The sequence below is a fragment of the Mobula hypostoma genome, chromosome 8 (genome assembly GCF_963921235.1).
Source record: "Mobula hypostoma chromosome 8, sMobHyp1.1, whole genome shotgun sequence".
NCBI lineage: Eukaryota > Metazoa > Chordata > Chondrichthyes > Myliobatiformes > Myliobatidae > Mobula > Mobula hypostoma.
Genome location: NC_086104.1, coordinates 132,128,304 through 132,149,626, shown reverse-complemented (window position 1 = coordinate 132,149,626; position 21,323 = coordinate 132,128,304). Strand labels below are relative to the sequence as shown.

The 21,323-nt window shown below is 47.9% G+C and overlaps 1 protein-coding gene across 6 annotated transcripts in view; it reads right to left on the bottom strand.

Annotated features, from left to right (window-relative positions):
- tacc1 (transforming, acidic coiled-coil containing protein 1) overlaps positions 1-21,323 on the bottom strand; it is a 219,412-nt gene that overhangs the window by 119,522 nt on the left and 78,567 nt on the right. For 4 of the 6 annotated variants that reach the window (XM_063056905.1, XM_063056904.1, XM_063056903.1 and 1 more), the window contains one exon: positions 9,139-9,242. Coding sequence is in view for 5 of the 6 variants with exons in the window: in XM_063056904.1 (XP_062912974.1) it covers positions 9,139-9,242 (104 nt within the window). In the remaining variant the exon portion in view is untranslated. Of the gene's footprint in view, positions 1-9,138; positions 9,243-11,123; positions 11,534-21,323 lie in introns of those variants that run through there. The other 2 variants (XM_063056902.1, XM_063056906.1) reach the window with 2 other exon arrangements.

Genomic DNA, 21,323 nt, shown 5'->3' with positions numbered 1-21,323 from the left:
CCTCTCCCCCCCCGCCGCCCCCTGGGGATCCCTGCAAAGTGGAGGAGTGGAGGAGTATTTGGGACGGCCTGAGAACCTCAAGTTCATGTGTTGGGAGGACAAGTTGTTGTCTTTTTGCACATCGGTTGACTGTTCAACCTTGTTTGTGTGTAGTCTTGTGAATGCCTGTAAGCAGATGACTCTCAGGGGACTATACAGTGACTTAGATGTACTTTAATAATACTTTACTTTGAACTGAATCACTCTCCAGTGCAATGTGTGCCGTGTCAGCAAACTGCTGTCTTGTGTGTCTGTGTTGGAGATGCCCAGAGCAATTGTCGCTGACTTGTTTTGATGCAAATGCCGCATCTCACCGTATGCTTTGATGCACACATGACAACTAAAGCTAATCTTTATCTTCAACCCCGAGAACACCTCTGTAACAATGACCCACGTGTCGTCAGCAGTAATGCAGTGCCCTCTTCAAGCACCTGCTTACAGCAGGATCAGAATCAGATGGCATTCTTAACATCACAACGGCATCGAATGGTAACTGTTGGCAATTTCCGTAAAAGTTGAGTTATGGTGTGAAAGTTGTTCTTCCAAAATCAAAGAATAACTTCACCATCAATTGTACCTGTGTTGGATGCCAGATTGCAGACTGGAACAGAGGTCAGAATTACCACACAACTGGCTGCCATAAATTCCCTGGCATCGGAACACGCCTCAGCACTTTGGAGCAGCCACAAAACTTCTGCTGAAATTCCAAAGGTTTCACCAGAGAGCTAACAGGATTCTTTGGGCATGCAGGCGCCCATTTCTATGGCACCTTTCCCCCGCAGCACTCTACACGAGTAATGTTCAATAAAGTTATGGAGGCAACGTAACAACAGCTTTGTGCAAAGCAAGCTCCCACAGCAGCCGGGCAAGCTGCACTTTTTGAGCAGACCAGACGAACTTCTTCACTCAGAATGTGGTGAGAGTGTGGAATGCGCTGCCAGCAGAAGTGGGTTCAGTTCGATTTCAGCATTTAAGAGAAATTTGGATAAGTACATGGATAGGAGGGGTATGATCGAGGTATGGGTTGATGAGACTAAGGTAAATAACAGTTTAGCATGGACTAGATGGGCCAAAAGGCCTGCTTCTCCGCTGCAGTGCTTGTACAGCTCTACACTTGAAAGATAGCAAGTATAAGCAAGGGTCATGGATAAACTCTCCCTGCTAGTTGAACACAGTATCGATATGTGTAACTAGGGGTGCCGTGCACAATCCGGATTTGATTGGGACAGCCGTGAAGCACAGAGGAACATCTGGAGAAACTTCTGAAATGCCCGCTTCGCTGCCGCTGCTACTGTGCGATCGAGAATCTCCAGAGTCGAAGGCCACAAATCCTCGGCTTTGCCTATCACCTGTTGCCGGGGCCGGGGTCGAAACGCTCGGGAGAGATGGTGCTCGGTGCTCGGTGTCGGAGAGTTGGTCAGAGGCTCGGAGTTTTTCAGACGGACTCAGAGTCAGACTGTGGTCGGATACTTCCGGGATGCTGCATCGGCAAGTTGGCGGCGCTGGAGGTTTACCGTCTGCGTGAGATGATGCGACTTTCAAGAGACTCTGAGATTTTTACCGTGCCATGGTCTGTTCTTAACAAATTACGATATTGCTTTGCACTGTTGTAACTATATGTTATAATTATGTGGTTTTTGTTAGTTTTTAAGTCGGTTTGTCATGTGTTTTTGTGATATCATTCTGGAAAAACATCTTTACCATTTCTTAATGCATGCATTACTAAATGACAATAAAAGGGAACTGCATGTCCTCATAATCATAATCATAGTCCTGGAAATCCAAAGATATTTTGCTTCAAGATGTGAGAGTAATGGGGACCTTGATCTAACGTTCCATCTGACAGATGGGTGTTCCTTTCGGGACAGCACTCCCTCTGCCCAGAAATCTGATCTTCAGCGAACACTTAAGCTCATTCCAAACATGGACACTCAGTGCCACCCTATTCGGTACCCCCCCCCCCCGTACCTAAAACAATGGCTGCTGAATACCTGTATATGTTCATGGTTTTCTGCTGCTGTAGCCTATCCACTTCAGTGCTGTGTGTTCAAAGACGTTCCCCTGCACCCCACTGTTGAAACATGTGGTTATTTGAGCTGCTGCTGCTTCCCTGTCAGCTTGAACCAGCCTTGCCATTCTCCCCTACGCTCTCTCATTAGCAAGGCATTTTTTTATCCACAGAACTGCTGCTCACTGGATTTTGTTTTATCATTTCTCGCACCATTCCCTCATGTGTGAAAATCTCAGGAGTTCAGCACTGTCTGGGATATTCAAACCACCCCATCTGGCACCAACAACCATGCCACAGTCAGTCACTCAGATCACATTTCTTCCCCGTTCTGATGTTTGGTCTGAACAATTAAACCTCGTGACCATGTCTGCATGCTTTTATGCAGAGCTGCTCCCACATAATTGGCTGATTCGATACCTGCATTAACGAGCAGGTGTACAGATGAACCTAGTGGTCACTGATTGTAGCTGGCCGGTAACGTAGACTCAATCACACTGGACTTTGAGCAGTCCCGAGTTCAAATCTGGCTGGCACCTTGCACACTTTCCATCCATGCCAGGTTGAGCACCAAGCTAGCAACTTAGCCTCGTAAAGAAAGACTAAACGCTAAAACAAATGGCAAAGTTACTGTCCCAAGGAACAACGCTGAGTGTGCATAATACGCTGATCTTGTTAAGATGGAAAAGGAATAAGGAAATTGTAATTCAAATTCAAAGCTAAAACTGAGAGGGAAAGGTATCCTCTTTCTTTTTAAACAAAATCATGGCATCATCTTTGAGGAAAAGCATTGGTTATTTGTTTACGTAGAGCAGGATGTGAGTCGTGTTGAAAGGATCGTTTTACAGGAACTCTTCACACTGAGATAAAAATAGGCACATGGCATCTCTGCCAACCCTGGAAAGCTGTAATTACCAGATCAGATGCTTCACGAAGATCATGACCCCTCAGAGGGCCAGGTTGTCACCATAATAAGCCTTTTGTTTGGCCAGCAGTTTATCAAGGGTCACTGTGCATCAACTGTTTATAAATCCGCTGTTTTCCAGTTGCGTCTCAAGAGAATCGCTGCATTGTGCACTCGGTCTCCCCACCCATCTGAAATGTGTCAGAGACCCAACACAATGCTGCATCCTGTGCAGTACCTTTGTTTACACCACGGGGCTGATTAACTCCTTCGTGGCAGGCCAGAGTGAGGGAAACGCCGCATCCATCCAGGTGAACCACAGCTTGGTGTGGCAACGGCTCCGGCCCGAGACAGCGAGAAATCGCAGACAGTTGGGGACAGGGCTCAGCACATCATGAAAAAGCCGCCTCCCCTCCATTCACTAACCAATCTGCAGATACTGGAAATCCGAGCAACACACACAAAATGCTGGAGGAACTCACCAGGCCAGGCAGCATGTATGGAAAGAGAGTACAGCCGAGAAGGGTTTCGGCCCAAAACGTCGACTGTTCTTCTTTCCATAGATGCTGCCTGGCCTGCTGAGTTCCTCCAGCATTTTGTGTGTGTGCTCCCCTCCATCCTCTCAGTCTGTGCTTCCAGCTGCCTTGGGAAAGCAGCCAATATCATCAAGGTGCCCTCCCACCCCGACCGTTCTTTCTCCTTCCCCCCCTCCACCACTTCCACGGAGCGGAATTTACAAAAGCCTGCAAACTCCTACCAGCAGTCTCAAGGACAGCTTCTATGATAAGGATGCAGTCTCAATCTGTCAATCTACCCCATCCTGGCCCTTGCACCTTATCTGCCTACCTGCACAGAGCTTCCACTGTAACTGTAGCACCATACTCTGCATGCTGATGTTGTTTCCTTTTGTAGTGCCTCACTGCACTTATGTTTGGAATGATCTGAATGAACGGTATGCAAAACAAAGTACTTGATACACGTACAAGTTACCAAATTGACTATTATCATGCTGGGTTCCTGATCGGGACACTCTCATTCAAAATACCACCATCCCGCGCCCACCCGACAGAGGAGACAGAGGAGACAGGGCCTTGGCTTGACATTTAACCTGGAAGATGCTCCTCTGACTGACCGTGTGGCACTGCTGGAAAAACACCCAAGGGTGCAGAGCAGGGAGGCGGGAACGTGGGGTTCCTTCGAAGGACTGGCACGGAAGCAGCAGCTTCCTCTGCAAGCAGCACACACAAAATGCTGGTGGAACGCAACAGGCCGGGCAGCATCAATCGGACGACGTTTCGGGCCGAGACCCTTGGTTCAGAGGCAGACCTCGTTCCCATGCGGAATGCTGACTGAACTAAGTAGAAGCCTAGGCGATTCTTGGTCCAATTTATTTGGAGATACAGCGTGGAGTAGGCCCTTTGACCCCGGCGACCCCCAACAACCCTGACTTGGGTCCGACCTAATCACGGGACAACTAACAAGGACCAACTGCCCTACCCAGACCGTGGGAAGAAACCTGAGCACCCAGGGGAAAACCCATGCATTCCGTGTACAGAGACTTCTCACAGAGGACGCTGGAATAGAACTCCGCACTCCGATGCCCTGACCTACGCAGTCGTGGCGCCGTGCCAAATAAAAGGGGCAGTAGGATTTGGACCCACAAGAGGCTGAAGGGGCTGGAACCTGGAGCAGGCAATCTGCTGCAACACACACAAGAACTCAGCAGGTCAGGCAGCATCTATAGAGGGAATACACACAGTCGACGTTTAGGCCAGCACCCTTCATCAGGACTGGAAAGGAAGGGTGCAGAAGCCAGAATAAAAAGGTGGGGGAGAGGGTAAGGAGTTCATGCTGGCAGTAATCTGCCATCATTTTTTGCAATAGAGGGAGGTAGGAAGTGTGAGGTTGAGGCACTGTCAGGTTAGAGGCTGATTGCCAGATGTGACAAGATTTGAGACGGTGCAGGCGACGGTGTCCAGGAGCTTGTCAGTGGGCTCATTGTGCTAATGTAGGGCTTTGACTCGAATCATCATCAGTGCCTTCCCAACCCCATAGATGCTGCTCGGCCCACAGAATTCCTCCAGCAGATCGCTTGTTACTGAAGAAACTCAGCAGGCGAGATGGCGTCTCTGGAGGGAAATGGACAGTCGGTTTTTCTGGTCGTGACTTTTCGTCTTGGGGAATGGGATTGAAAGAATTACTCTGGGAGCCAGCATGGACTCGATGGGCCAAATGGAATTACTCTCCATGCTTACTGCTCGCCTAGTCATCACGTGACAAACCTTGATGCCAAGGCCATCTGTGGGGATATTTTAAATTAGAAATTTCCCTTCAGGGAAAGGGCATTCGAAGATCAAACAAAAATCCCCCAGCAGCTCGTTACCAAGGTTTTAAGGACACCCACTCTGGAGCATGTGAATTTGAAATCTGCCCTCTCTATTTGTAACTTGGGTGGCTTGTGTTTTGAATTTAAATTGGACCCTTTCTTCCATGTAAATGCATAACAGCCCCTCAAATTATTAATGACGTCAGAGCCACAGTGGCAGCCAGCACAAAGGGGAAGAATCCACCTCCACTTGCCTGTCCTGGGACAGTCACCCCCACCGCCACTGTCCAGCATGCGAGGGGGGTAGGGGGAGGAAGAAGGAGCTCACTGTCTCCTGATCATTCCAAGAAGTTTAATGCTTTACGTACACAAACTTCAGCTTCAATAATTAAATGCTTCCAGTACTGATCTGTCACTCTACATTCCAATCTAATGGCAGCTAGAGTCCCTGTCATAGCTGGGAGCACTGCATGCAAAATATTCTTCCATTTCACATCAGTGGAGACCATTTGGCCCATCACATCTCTGACAGCTCTCAGATTAATCCCATCATCCCCCATCTTATTTCCCAGTAATCTTCTCTCTCTCTTTCACATTTCTGTCAACTGCCAGTTTTCCTGACGCCCATCAACTGACCTTTGGGGTGAGTGAGGAAACTGGGGCACCCAGGGAAAACATACAGTGAAGTGCATCATTTGCACTGAGTCAAATCCACGAGGACTATGTTGGGTAGCCCGCAAGTGTGGCCAAGTTTCTAGCGCCAACTTAGCACACTCACAACTCACTAGCCTTAACTGGACGTCTTTAGACTGTGTGAGGAAGCCGAAACACCCAGAGGAAACGCACGTGGTCTCAGGGAAAACGGGCAAATCCTTACGGCCAGCGGCGGAAAGAACTTGCCAACTCCACGCAGGCAACCCCAAGGTCAGGATCGAAGCCGGGTCTCAGCAGGTGAGAAGCTCTACTCGCTACACAACTGCTTCAGCCGTGTACCCCACTTCATACAAGAGCTGCTTTGTCCTGGTCGCCCGATCCAGCCTCCAAGCATGTTACAAATGACAGGGGGGGGCGACAGGACACTGCTCGCTGCTCTGATTTACTAACGGATGTTTTATTTTCCAAATGATGCTCAGCCCTTTTAATTACAGTGATCAATCTGCAATCTGGAACAGTGGGGAGCTGCAAAATACCAAAAGCAGTTTGCTCCCTGTTCATCAAAACAGGAAGAAAAAAACCATTGTGGAAATGACTGTGTTCAGAGGCAGATGTCTCGGGAGAAGCGGATGTTCATCTATATGGAATGTCTCATATTTAGAGGTTTTACTGTGGTTACAAACAACTGCAGAGTCCTCCTTCCCTCCCTGAATCTTTTCCACCATGAGCTGCTTGAAACCAAAGTGCAGTGGTGGTGGGAAAGCAGCCAATATAGGACTGTAAGATAAAGGAGCAGAATTAGGCCATTCGGCCCATCGAGTCTGCTCTACCATTTCATCATGGCCGATCCATTTTCTGCCTTCTCCCTGCATCCCTTCACGCCCTGACCAATGAAGAATCCATCGACCCCGGCCTTCAACATAACCCCAAGGGCTTGGCCTCCGCAGCTGCCCGTGGCAAGGAATTCCACAGATTCACCGCTCTCTGGCTAAAGAAGTTTCTCATCACCTCTGTTAAAAAAGGAGGTCCCTCTACTGTGAGGCTGTGTCCTCTGGTCTTGGGCTCTCCCAACATAGGAAGCATCATATGATCACAGAGCCCTCCCACTTGTCATTCTCCCTTCTTGCCCTTTCCATTGGGCGGAAGATAAAAATAAGAAAATAAGATGCCATGGGGTGGAAAGACAGCTTCTACCCCACTATTATACAATAAAGATGCGCTCTTGATCTCATAATCTACCTTGCCACGGTCCTTACACCTTAAAGTCTACCTGCAGTGTACTCTCTCTGTAATTAACACGAAACTCTACATTCTGTTACAGTTTTTCCTTTTCTACTACCTCGATATACATATGGTTTGAAATTACCAGTCTTGAGCCGCTAGCAAAACCAATTTTTGCATTGTATCTCCATACTTGTGGCAACAATAAACCAGTCACGTTGTTAACCTGAGATGCTCCACGCACTTAAGTCTTGACACCCAGTGCCAACCATTGAAGAAAGAGTGAATGCGCTGGGATCGTCTTCTTTGACAGAGAGGCCGGTGGAAGATATAACTGATGTTTGTAACGTAACAAGGAGGCTACACAGAGGAAGCAGGAAGGCGCTACGGACCACAGCAGTGGACCAACAACCAGAGGCTGGGATTTACACCCTGATGCAGTGTCTCGACTTGCAATGCCGAGAATTCCTCTTCTCCCGCAGATCAATCTCCCATTGATTTCCTCGAGCAAGTCCCTGCCAAAAGGTCTCAGCCTGAAACATCGACGGTACTCTTTTCCTCCAGCATCTTGTGTGCGTTGCTCAGATTTTCTCGAACAGACATTGAGATCTAAAGTACTCATTTGGAAGATTACGAGAAAGGTGATGGGGAAAAGTTCTCACCCAAAGGGTGGTGTGGATCTGGAACTCAGTCCCTGAAAGGGAGGGAGAGGCAAGTGCCCCCATCACATTTAACAGCACATAGTCGTTTCCTCTCTCACTGGTAATGATAACTAACTCACTAAAGCCTGTCCGCATGTGTTCCTCCTTTCCCACATTCACAACCCAGTGTACAGCACAAGAGGTGCCCACTTGGCCCATTATGCCACTGCTGGAAGGTGCGATTAGGCTAGTTGTCTCTTTCTTGACTAGCACGGGGCAATGGGCAGAATGGCCACCTTCTGTGACACATCTTCACGTCCTAACCCTGCATACAAGAGGGGAACAGGCGGAGGCCGCACTGTCTCAGGGCTGTGGTCCTGCACATCCAGGTGGCAGGATGTCAGTGGGTGTCAGCAAGTATTGCAGACTCCCTTGCTTGGAATCTCAGCTACTCAAGTCCTAACTCTTGGATGCAGTCCGGTTTTTGGTGCACTGTGACAGCAGCAGCCTTTAGAAACAGGACCAGGGAGAAGGTCAGCAGACAAGACTTGCAGTGCACACTGTAATTAGCTGGGGGGGGGGGTGGGGGCTGGGGTGGTCAACAACCTTGGTCTAGCTATCACACCCTCTCAAATAACCAGACCAAACCTAAAGGCTCGAACAGAACCCAGACGCAGCATTTCCCCCTCTTGATGTCTGTTTGGTTTCTTTCCAAACATGTGGGAGCTCACAAAGAAATTAGTCACTTCAAAATATTTCGACATGACCCAAGCATTCAAAACAAGTTCTCATAATAGCAGTCGCTTGCAGCAAACAAAAGCCAACAATTATTTTTCGTTATTAATCTTTACAAGAAAAGCATCCAAAATCGTGCTTCGGAATAATCTACTGGAGAGTGAATGGCTCCTCATGAGAAACAAGATGCACAGCATCAATTTGAAGATACCTCCCTCTTACAGATAATTATACATTGCACTGGCCCTTAATAATCAGGAGCTGTCAAATTCAATTGCCTGCTTGGTGAACTCCAGAAAGAATCTGAAGAAATGTAGGGTACAACAAAATACAAGTGATCAGATATTCTTGTCATGGAGGGCCTCTCTGTAGTACAAAAAATTCTCTACAGCTAGGAGACTCTGCTGGCAACTTAAGGCAGTCGGCTCTGCTCTGTACAGATGAGGGAAGGGCCTCACTGGGCACAGATTCACACTGGATGTCTTGTGTTCACAGCCCGTGTCTTAGGCGGATAAACACAGGAAGACAGCAGCCTGGCACAAGTCAGATTACATCACCAACCTTCTGCAGTCCCCACCCATTCACATCACTGAGGTCAGAAAGGACTTACCAGCGTCAGTCTGTTTGAGGGTCAGTTCACTTTCAGAGAGGTCCAAGGGTCCTAGGGCAGGTGTATCAGCAACAGGCGTCTCAAAATTGGTGTCAGAGTCAGAACTGGGGGAAAGGGGGAAAGAGGGAAAGAAGTGAGGAAGTGTGCTTTCTGCAGTAAATCTCTCTGTGTATTCACACTCCCCCCACCCAACCCAGATTAAACAGTGCCTGCCATTACCCAGACTGTATATGCAGCACAAATATCATATCCACACACCATACACACACTGGTTGTGTGCATACAAGCTCATTCACTACATGCATATGCACTGTATACACACACACACACACTCATAACACACACACCATTTACACTCGTTGGGCCCACACAAATACATTCACCATACACACACTCCACTGTGCCCACACGAATACATTCACCATACACACACTCACTGTGCCCACATGAATACATTTACCATACACACACACCACTGTGCCCACACGAATACATTCACCATACACACACTCCACTGTGCCCACACGAATACATTCACCATACACACACTCCACTGTGCCCACACGAATACATTCACCATACACACACTCACTGTGCCCACATGAATACATTCACCATACATACACTCGCTGTGCCCACACAAACACATTCACTATACACACACTCACTGTGCCCACACGAACACATTCACCATACACACACTCACTGTGCCCACACGAACACATTCACCATACACACACTCCACTGTGCCCACACGAATACATTCACCATACACACACTCACTGTGCCCACGAACACATTCACCATACACACACTCCACTGCACCCACACAAATACATTCACCATACACACACTCGCTGTGCCCACACAAATACATTCACCATACACACACCCCACTGTGCCCACACGAATACATTCACCATACACACTCACTGTGCCCACACGAACACATTCACCATACACACACTCCACTGTGCCCACAGGAATACATTCACCATACACACACTCACTGTGCCCACACGAATACATTCACCATACACACTCACTATGCCCACACGAACACATTCACCATACACACATTCCACTGTGCCCACAGGAATACATTCACCATACACACTCACTGTGCCCACACAAATACATTCTCTATACACACTCACTGTGCCCACACGAACACATTCACCATACACACCCTCACTATGTGCATACAAATACATTTCCATGTACACATGCACCATATACACACACACACCATATACACACTCTCTTGCACAAACACATTCACCGTGTGCATACGCACTATAGACACACACTATAAGCACTCGCTGTGCACATATGAGCACCATACACACACCCACACAATTACTATACACAAGCACTGTACACACACACCATATACACACCTGATGTGCACACACACATTCACCATGTGCACACACACTGTACACACACTCACCATTAATACACACATCAAATGCACACTCGCTGCACACACATGAACATTCACCATACACACACCCACACAATCACTATACACACTCACCATGTGCACACAAGCACATTCATCATGTGAACACGCATTACCATACACACACACATTCTTGCACAGGCACACTCACATATACACAAACTCATGCACACAATATTCACACCACATGCTCTCTCTCTCTCTCTCCCACACACACACACACACACACACACACACACACACACACAACCAGGCCATACACAATAAACACTATATAGTCATCCCACACATTCCATATGCCCCAAGCCATACAAACCAACATACAATATTGTAGGTACACACCCCACCCAAACACACTCCCCCACATACATACATCCATATACATAATACACATGACACACCACAGACCCACATACATCAACACCATTGACCATTCACACAGGCACAATGCACACCACACACACACACACACACCCCTATACTGTAGAGATACACCCACATCTCCAGAGCAGCAACTTGCCTGAAACTACCCCTCCTCACGGCGGGCTCCGCGTCGCCCCCATCACTGGGTTCCTGCTCCTGGTCCTCCCCATCCTCCCCAGCACCGCCCCGCACTGCTGTCCAGGTCCACTTCGCCCACTGGATGGGAGACAGGATCTGCCACGGACTGAACGCCATCGGTGACAGCCTGCAGCTCCCCGGCCGGCTGCCTGCCCGCCCGCCTGCCTGCCTGCCTGCCTGCCTCTCCCAAAATGGAGGGGAACTCCAGCAACACGGCTTGGTGTCCGACTGAGCGAATCTGCGTTGCTGCTTCAGCCGCGGATGTGGTTAAACGTGAAACATGCAGCTCGCTTCCTTCCAGCGGTCCGCTGCTGACACTCGCCGGCTCCTCCCACCGCTGCCTGTGCCCCGCGGATCCCGGAGCGTCCCACAGGCGCATCTGCCCCAGCACCCACCCACCCACCTACCTCTCCCCACAGACCACCCCCGCCCCCGAACCCCACTCGCACGGGAGGCAACCCCTCCTCCCCTCAATCAAACTGCAGGGGTCTGCGCCCATTGCACACGGAAAGATGGCTGGTCCTGTCGAGGGCTGCGGCTTAGATTGCAACAGAATCCCGAGAAAGACACTGTCCAGATCTCCGTGCCTTGGCATTAATATTCTGAATAAATCATAAAATACATTCGGACCGTCTGTGTTTAAATTTGGACTGTATTTTTTTTATTTTGGAAATATCAGGCACAGGTCATCTATAAATTTAGTTCGCTAATTACTGTCCTCTTCAAACTGTCATTGCAGGCTGGCTGCCAAACAGCGATAAAAATACTCCAGAAACTGAATAATTAGTGTTTTTTCCCCAAAATTAAATAAACGGTAGACGGACGTCGCCCAGCTGACAGGCATCCCTGCGGGGCATGAACCGAGGCCTGGTGCAGAGCTGGCGTCTAAGGTCGGGACGTGAGACTGACCTCGGCATCCATCGGCCAGAGGCTCAGCAACACCATGGAATTGTTACCCGGTAGGAGGCCACTCAGCCCAAGTCTGTCAGCACTCCTTCTATCCCATCGCCCTTCACCAGAACCCTTGTCATTTCTCCTCCAATCCCACCCAGTTCCTTTCCGAAATCCTCAAGACTCTGACTGTCCCCGACCCAACCACTCCCTCCTCCCCAGAACACCATGTCCTGGTTCTGTCCACGGGACCTTTAGCCTGCTCCTCCACAGACCCTGCAACTCCGCACAACTGACTGCGGTGAAACGTTATTTTTACAGTTGCGTGGACCAACCATTGCTCTGAGCAGGAAATTCTTACACGACACCTGAAAACATCGCGGCATCTTAATTTAAATTAGATGTTTAACGTTCAGGTATTTCCAGCGGGGCGACCACGAAGGTCGTGTGCGCGGGAACCGCCGCACGGAGGGAGCAGAGCGGAGAGGAGATGGCTGTGGCCTCAAGTGCGTGGATTTTCCAGAGTCCATGCAAAGGAGCAGGCCCTTCGGCCCAACGCCTCCATGCCGACCACGTTGCTTACCTGAGCTCATCCTACTTGCGTTTGTACATACTCGCCACCCAATTTATGAAGCTGACCCTCACACGACCCCTTTAAATTTTATCTTCAACCGAGGCCCTCTAATTTTAGCTTCTCCTGTCCGGGGAAAAAGATCGAGAGCATCCAACTTGCTGTATCTACACCGCTTATCAGGCCGGCTCTCCCCCAGCGGGATCTGGTAAAACCAACAGCCTCACTATCTGGAGCTGGAGAGTCCCTGTGTATTCAAAGTCCTACCCACACACCCGGGCAGCATCTACTGCACTGTGTCAAAGGTTTGGACAGAACAAATCAGATCCAAGTAGTCTTGGGCAGTTGGGCAACAGCAAAATCATACCGCACTTACTCGCCTGTACTATCAACCCTCCTTAGTGAGGGCTGGGAGTTGGTGGGGGCGGTGTTTGACAAGGAGAAGGGGAGAAATGCTGGCTGGCTGGCCAGTGATACCTTCATGCAAACACAATGATTAAAAGCCACAACACACACAAAGTCCTGATGAGGAGTCTCGGCCTGGAACGTCGACTGTATTCTTCTCCATAAATGCTGCCTGGCCTGCTGAGTTCCTCCAGCATTGTGTGTGTGTGTGTGTGTGTGTGTGTGTGTGTGTCTGTCTGTCTGTCTGTCTGTCTGTCTGTGTGTGTTGCTTGGATTTCCAGCATTTCTCTTGTTTGTGACTAGAAGCAGCAATGGTATTGTTGCTTCACAGTTTCAGGAATTCTGGTTCAACCCTGACCTCAGGCACTACTGTCTGGAGTTTGCACTGTAACACCGCGAGTTTCCTCTGCACGCTCTGACGGCCTGGTTGGCCTGTCTGCTGTAAGCGTGTGGTTGGTAATAGCCGAGAATGAAATGCTTGACATTCATACGGTTTATACATATAAAATCATTACACCCTACATTGAGGTAGAACAAGGTAAAAATAACAATGCACAATAAAGTGTAAAAGCTACTGAAAAGTGCAGTGCCAGTAAGTGATAAAGCTGCTACCAGTTGCTTCGTAAATGCTGTGAGTGGATCTGCCTCCACTATCCCCTTAGACAAAATTCTTCATCAGATCCTCTCTAAACCGCCAGCTCCTCACCTTAAACCCATGCTCCCTGGTCTTAGACATAGTTTCTTACTTATCCACCTGATCTATGCTTTTTTATCTTTTACTTCTTACAGATGATTGTACTCATCCTTAACAACTCACCAACCCGATGAATGAGGGAGATGTTACAGCGCTTGCTAGAGCTAATGATCTCCTCCTGAGAAGCTCGTGGTCCTTCAATATTCAACATGATCATGGCTGATTTAATTCTAACCTCATCTCCACTTCCCCGCCCACCCATGGTAATCTGAAAATGATTAAGAAACATTCGAGTGCAATTTTCCAAAGCTTCCCCTCCCACCGTCCTTAAGTAACAGAATCCTTTGTGCAGTCTTTTAACCTAAATGAAAGGTTTCCCAAATCAGTAGGGCATCTGTAATGTCCTCACCTACTCCTTTAAAACCCTGGGTTGGAAGCTATTGGGCGGCCAGGACTTGCCACTTTCTTCATCCCTGTAACGCCGCCTACATTAATTTTCAGTGAGATTGTGTCCCAGATTCAATACTAGATTTCCTCGAATACCTGACATTCCGCTCTCTTTCACTTAAGAGTTCTCCACTCAGGGAACCACAAAGCCCTCAACCCGGATCTGCTTTCCGTACCTAAAGCTGTTTAAATGTTGATTTTACAATCCCTTGCAAGTATGATTTTACACCTTCTTTGTATATGTGTGCCCAAAAGGACCTAGGCAGATTTAGGAAAATGGACAAAGATAGATATATGGACAGGAAAGGAATGGAGGGTTATGGGCTGAGTGCAGGTCGGTGGGACTAGGTGAGAGTAAGAGTTCGGCACGGACTAGAAGGGCCGAGATGGCCTGTTTCCATGCTCTAATTGTTATATGGTTATATGTGGCAGATGGAATACAGGGTAGGGAATTGTATGAGTACTTTTTACAAGCATTTTTACATCAAGCAGATAATGCCAGCCATTAGAGTGTCATACATTCCACACTGTATTGAACAGGCCTTCCAGCCCAACTCCTCCATACTGTCCAAAATGCTCATCTAAACTAATCCTATTTTGCCCAAACCTTTCCTTCCTATGTACCTGTGCAAGGGTTCTGTAAATCTTGTTGTGTTCCCACCTCAACCCACTTTTTCCAGCAGTTCATTCCATTTGCGCACCACCCTCTGCATAAAGAAGTTGCCCCTCAATTGCCCTTTAAATCTTTCCCCTTTCACCTTAAGCGTATGCCCTCTGGCTTTTAAGTACCTTTCCTGGGAAAACACTGTGAACATCCACTCAGTTCATGATCAAGGAACACACATCAAAGTTGCTGGTGAACGCAGCAGGCCAGGCAGCATCTCTAGGTAGAGGTACATTCGACATTTCGGACCAAGACCTTTCGTCAGGACTGGAACGTCTCGGCCCGAAACGTTGACTGTACCTCTTCCTGGAGATGCTGCCTGGCCTGCTGCATTCACCAGCAACTTTTATGTGTGTTGCTTGAAATTCCAGCATCTGCAGATTTCCTCGTGTTTGCAGCTCAGGATAAGCTTGAAAGGGTGAGGGGAACATTTTGCACGGATGCGGCCAGGTCTTGAGGGAAAGGTTGAATAGGTCAGGACTTCATTCCCTGGAGCACAGGAGGCTGGGGGAGATCGCACAGAGGTATACAAAACAATAAGGGGTATACCTCAGGTGCGTGTACACAGGCTTTCTCCCCTAGGTCAGGCAAGACTAGAACTAAAGGTTTAGTGTGAAAGGTGAAATTTTTGAGGGGAAGAAGTCAGACGATGGTGCAAGTGTGGAATAAGGTTTCCATCAGAAGTGGTGGATGCGGGTTCAGCTGTAACATGTAAGGGAGGTTTGGATCAGTACGTGGATGAGAGGAGTGTGGAGAGCTATGGGATGGATGAGGCAGAAGATCAGTTTGATATTGACTAGATGGGTCAAAGGGCCTGTTTCTGTGCAATAACGCTATGAATCTACAGCTCTATCCCCCTCATGATTTTATACACCTATAAAAAGGTGAACAAAATAAAATCATTATTTCCAGATGAAATTGCAATTGTTGCAACATTACATTTCTTGCCAGGGTGCCTGACCTCTGCTCAGCATCAGACACTTGTGCAGTAACGTCACGGGTCAGGCATCGCAACAGTCGTCCACCCTCCCAAGGAGCCTGGCCTCCCCAGACAGAGAACACGGCTGTTATGTGACAGTCACCAGGAGCACACTGACCCGCGATCACCAGCAAGCCAGGAATCGAAGAGTCTCCCTTCTGACCTTCATGTGCCGCACACAGCATCTGCCACCCAGCGTGCTTTGAAGGTCATGATTTCTGCAGCTTCATTGTTTAGTCTATCAATGATAACAGCCCTTTATTTCTTGTCACCTGGAGCTCTCTCTGAGAACTTGCCTCACTGATTATTCCTCACTTCGTAATGAGACGAGCTCCACCTGCAGAGAATATTGAGTGGGGACGGGAAATTGGAAGTGGACACACACACACACACACACACACACAGGAGCGATGTGCCAAATTTCCAAATTTCCCCTCTATCTCCAGGCAATGGTACAAGTAGCAATTTTGTATAAGGACATTCCCACAACTAAGATTTAACATTCTGATTGTGTCAGTCCCTTCTTTACCATATGAAGCCATACAAACCAACAATATCTTGCCACCTTTTACAATGCTGTCCCATAGCTGCCTCTGAGCGAGATTTCCAAGGTCTGATGCCCTTCCCCATGACAATTTCATGACCTCCTCCTGCAGTTCACCCAGCAAACGTGCAACTCCAGACATACTACTGGAGAGACTGGCGTATGCTTTCAAAACAAAGTATCATCTCTTAATAGCTCTTCCTTCAGTTAGTCCTAACGTAGGGTCTCGGCCTGAAACGTCGACTGTACCTCTTCCTAGAGATGCTGCCTGGCCTGCTGCGTTCACCAGCAACTTTGATGTGTGTTGCTCGATCGTCTGATCGCAAATTGTTTTGGGGTTGGGTGAACCCGGTGTTGCAAACACCATCCATGCACCGGAACAATTCCAGTCCAGTTTTCTTCCCATGTTGCCTTCTATTTTCTGCATCATTCTCAGGCACCAGGGTCCATTTTGACCTTTTTTTTAGCTTTTTACTTTCCCTTATCTCTTGAATTATCCATGACCTTTGTGGCTAAGTAAAGCTCTTACCCCTGAGGCATGTAGTTAGATTCTACATCACGTTAAATTCCTTCTTGAAACGATCTGCCTGTTGACAGGTTTGCCTGGATAGTTTTGAGCAGATTCTCTCTCACTGCAGCGGACACGCCCCTAAACTTCATCTGGAAGTTATGTAGCTGGGTTAAGGCCCGCCCTGTCAGACACTGCAGGGGACACTACCACAGGATGAACATTTGGAAAACTTCAAGGAGGGAGGTCTTGAGGATCTGGGGGTGGGAGGGGAATTCAAAATTGTCACGAGGGTGCAACCCAGATCTGATCCTGGCCTCAGGTGCTGTCCATGTGGAGTTGGCACGTTCTGCCTGGGACCGCCTGAGTTTTCCACAGGTGCTCCACTACCCCCCTCATCCAGAAGTCAACTGGCCACTGTACATACATTATCTCTTGGTGTAAGTAACTGGCAGAGGAATTAACGGAGAGTTGGGGGTGTGTGAAAGAGAGTAGCCTACAGGGAAGTTAAAGAGGAGGAGTGCGACAAAGGAGATTGCTCCTCTGGGAGTCAAATAGGAATTGATGGGCCGAACTGCCTCCGTCAGTGTCGGAAATGTCAAAAAGCAAGGTCACTCAGTGGTGGAGGGACGTGCAGGAAGGCAGACGGAGTGCTGTCAGACAGAAGATCGTGTCTGCTCTGAGGGTTACTGAAGCCTGTCACTCGGTTTAGCATTCCACTCCTGGCCTCCGTAGATATTCCCAAACACCCTGGGGTTTTCACTTCACTGAGCCACTGCCCAGGTTCAAAGATGGACACCTGTCTGGTGCCAGAGGGAAGGAGGTCCCGCGAAGAACACACTGCAGGAAATCTTCACGGTCGGGGTGCAACATCCCAGGAGGTAACCCACACAAAATGCTGGAGGGGCTTAGCAGACCAGGCAGCATCTATGGAGAAAAGTACAGTCGACATTATGGGCTGAGACCCTGCAGTAGGGGGGACCCAGGTACCCACCTGGGCCCTGTTTTCCAGAAGGCAGTGGACAATGAGAATGGACTCAGAGTCCCAAGTATTAAAATTTCCTGGCACATTTCACCAACTGTGAAAGTAATTCATTGGTTGGGGAGCTTTTGGGAAGTCCAGATGTTGTGTAGGTCCTTTGGCCCTCAGTATCTGTGCTGAACATCATGACAAATTAAACTAGATCTGTTCTGCCTGTCTATGATCTGGATCCCTCCATACCCTGCACATTCACGTGTCTGAAAGCGTCTTATACGCCACTATCAGATCTGCTTCCACCACAACCCCTGACAGCCTTTTCCAGGCACCCAACATTCTGTAAAAATACTTGTCCCAGACACCTTTAAACTTTTTCCCTTCCCTCACATTAAATGCATGTCATCTGGTATCTGAAATTTCTACCCCGGGAAAAGATCCTGACTGTCCACCCTCCCATAATTTTATAAACTTCCATCTGATCCCTAACCCTCAGCCTCTGGCATTACAGTGATAACAACCCAAATTAGCCCGGCCTCTTATTACTCATCGTCTCTCATCCAGAGAGCATCTTGGTCACCCTTTCCAAACCCTTCCTGTAATGGGCTGACCACAACTCCACAATACACTTTTAGAGCAGCCTAACCAAAGTTTTACATAGCTACAAAATGACTTCCCTACTCTTATACTCAATGGCACAGCCAATGAAGGCACCATATTAATATTGTTCCCTATGATTCATTATTGATTTCAAAACATATCCTACAAAGGCTCTATTGTGAGGCCCCTACAAAGGCTCTAAGGGAAGAAGTGAAATTGACATAACCTATTCTTTGCTGCCCCTCCGTAGTCAACTGACTCTAATCTGCTGCCTTGCCTGACGATAATCGGCTCAGAATGCATGGACTTTGGCGATTGGAGGTGGTGTTACAGTACGGAACACAATATTTTCTCAGCAGGTAGATCCTGAGATGTACTTTGATGGATGAGATCACAGCTTCATTTTCAAATGGTTACGGTGCATCCATCATAACTGATGCGTCAGCTGCGCAACTGGGAATCCCTCCAGGTGCAAGATAAAACTCCACAAAAATACACAAGTTTTGTAACTCGCAAAGAGTAACCATCACTCAGTTTCTTTCGCTCTTCCGAATCAGACAGATCATAAGACATAGGAGCAGAACTAAGTAATTCTGACCATCAAGTCCTCTCCATCATTCGATCATGGCTGATCTATTATCTCTCTCAAACCCATTCTCTTGCCTTGTCTCTGTAACCGTTGACATCCCACTACTAATTAAGAACCTATCAGCCTCCAGTTTAAATATATCCAACAACTTGGCCCTCACAGCTGTCTGTGACAATGAATTCCACAGATTCACCATCATCTAGCTAAGTAAATTTCTCCTCACCTCTGTTCTAAAGGGTCGTCCTTGTATTCAGAGACTGTGCCCTCTGGTCCCAGATTCTCCCATTATTGGGAACATCCTCTCACTTCCACTCTATCTGTTGAGTTCCTCTCCACGCCTTGTGGCGCATCAGGCAGCAACCTTGCCATTGCTTAGGCACTTGTCTGGTTTTTACGAGGCCGAGTTACTAGTTCAACGCTCAACCCAGCACGGATGGAAAGCATGCAAGCCACCAGCCAGATTCAAACTTGGGACCACTCTCTTTGAAGATCAGTCTGGATGCCATTACACCAGGGGTCCTCAACCTTTTTTGCACCGCAGACCAGTTTAATATTGACAATATTCTTGCGAACCGACCGACCCGGGGGAAGGGGGGGTGGGGGTGTTAAGTAGGGTTAAACTCACCTCAGCATGTCTTTTACAGTAAAGGTTGCCAACTTTCTCACTCCCAAATAAAGGACAAGAGTAGCAGTCAAATACGGGACACTTGTGTTTACCCCGAGAAAGACTACCATGACCATGCAGCCTTGCGCGGGCACCTGTGTGCGCATGCGTGACATGCACATATATGACGTGCGCATGCGCATACGTGCCGATTTCTTTTCCCACAAATCGGTTTTGGCTTAATCTTCCCGCCTACACTGTACATACATTATATCTACTTTATATAGGCTGTGTAATCATCATATCATTCCTGCTTTTACTATATGTTAGTGTTATTTTAGGTTTTATGTGTTATTTGGTAGGTTATTTTTTGGGTCTGGGAACGCCGAAAAATTTTTCCCATATAGATTAACGGTAATTGCTTCTTCGCTTTACGCCATTTTGGCACAAAAGGTTTCATAGGAATGCTCTACCTTAGCGGGGGAAATACAGGACAAGGGTGGCCCCATATGGGACAAACCAATTTAGCCCAATATACAGTATGTCCCGGCTAATACGGGACAGTTGGCAAACCTTTGTTCAAGTTCAACAGTGCGTGACAGGGAATAAGGAAAGGTGCAGCTGACTCATATCATTTCCTCGCGACCCAGTAGCACATGCTTTCCGGCCCGGTACCAGTCCGCGGCCCGGTGGTTGGGGACCACTGCAGTACACCACTAGCCAGCTTCCACTCAATCTAGACCTTTCAATATTCAGTTGGTTTCAATCAGATCCTCTCCCCTTCCCCCCAATTTTTCTTCTGAATTCCAGCGAGTACAGGCCCAGAACACTCTTCGTATGCTAACCCTTTCATTCTTAGTAAACCAGCACATCCTTTCTTAGATGCAGGGTCCATAAGTGCTCACAATTCTCCAAATGTGATCTGAGCGATGCCTTATACAGCCTCAGCATTACATCCTTGATTTTATATTCCAGTCCTCTTGAAATGAATGCTAACATTGTAGTTGTCTTCCTTACCACCGACTCAGCCTGCAAGTTAAGCTTTAGGAAATCCTGCACTAGAACTCCCTTTGCACCTCTGAGTTCTGAATTTACTTCTTGTTTAGAAAACAGTCTACACCCTTATTCCTTCTGCTAAAGTGTATTGCCATACACTTCCCTACTTTGTATTCCATCTGCTTTTCTCCTGATCTGTCCAAGTCCTTCTGCAGATTCCCTCCTTCCTCAACATGACCTGCCCCAGACAGTGCACATGTCTCCCACAAACCTTATTCCATCTACAGTGACTCCTGACACATTTTGAGTCACTTCTCACCACAAATCAATGTTTCCCACATCGGGTGTCATCACAGAGTAGAAGTTCGTGACTGGGAAGTAGTAACAAGAAGAGGGCATTTCCTATAAGGTGACGGTGCTTAAACCAAACATTTCCGGTAGCACACCAGGATGGGTGCCACATCAAACATCCAGATCGGAGAGAACATAAGAAGATAAGAAATAGCAGGAGTAGGCCTTCTGGCCCATCAAGTCTGCTCTACCATGGCTGATCTGGCCTTGGATTCAGCTCCATTTACCTGGCATTGCCCTATAATCCTTAATTCCTTTGCTATGTAAAGATCTATCTAACTGTGTCTTAAATATGTTTAATGAGGTATCTTTTACTGCTTCTCAGGGCAGAGAACTCCAC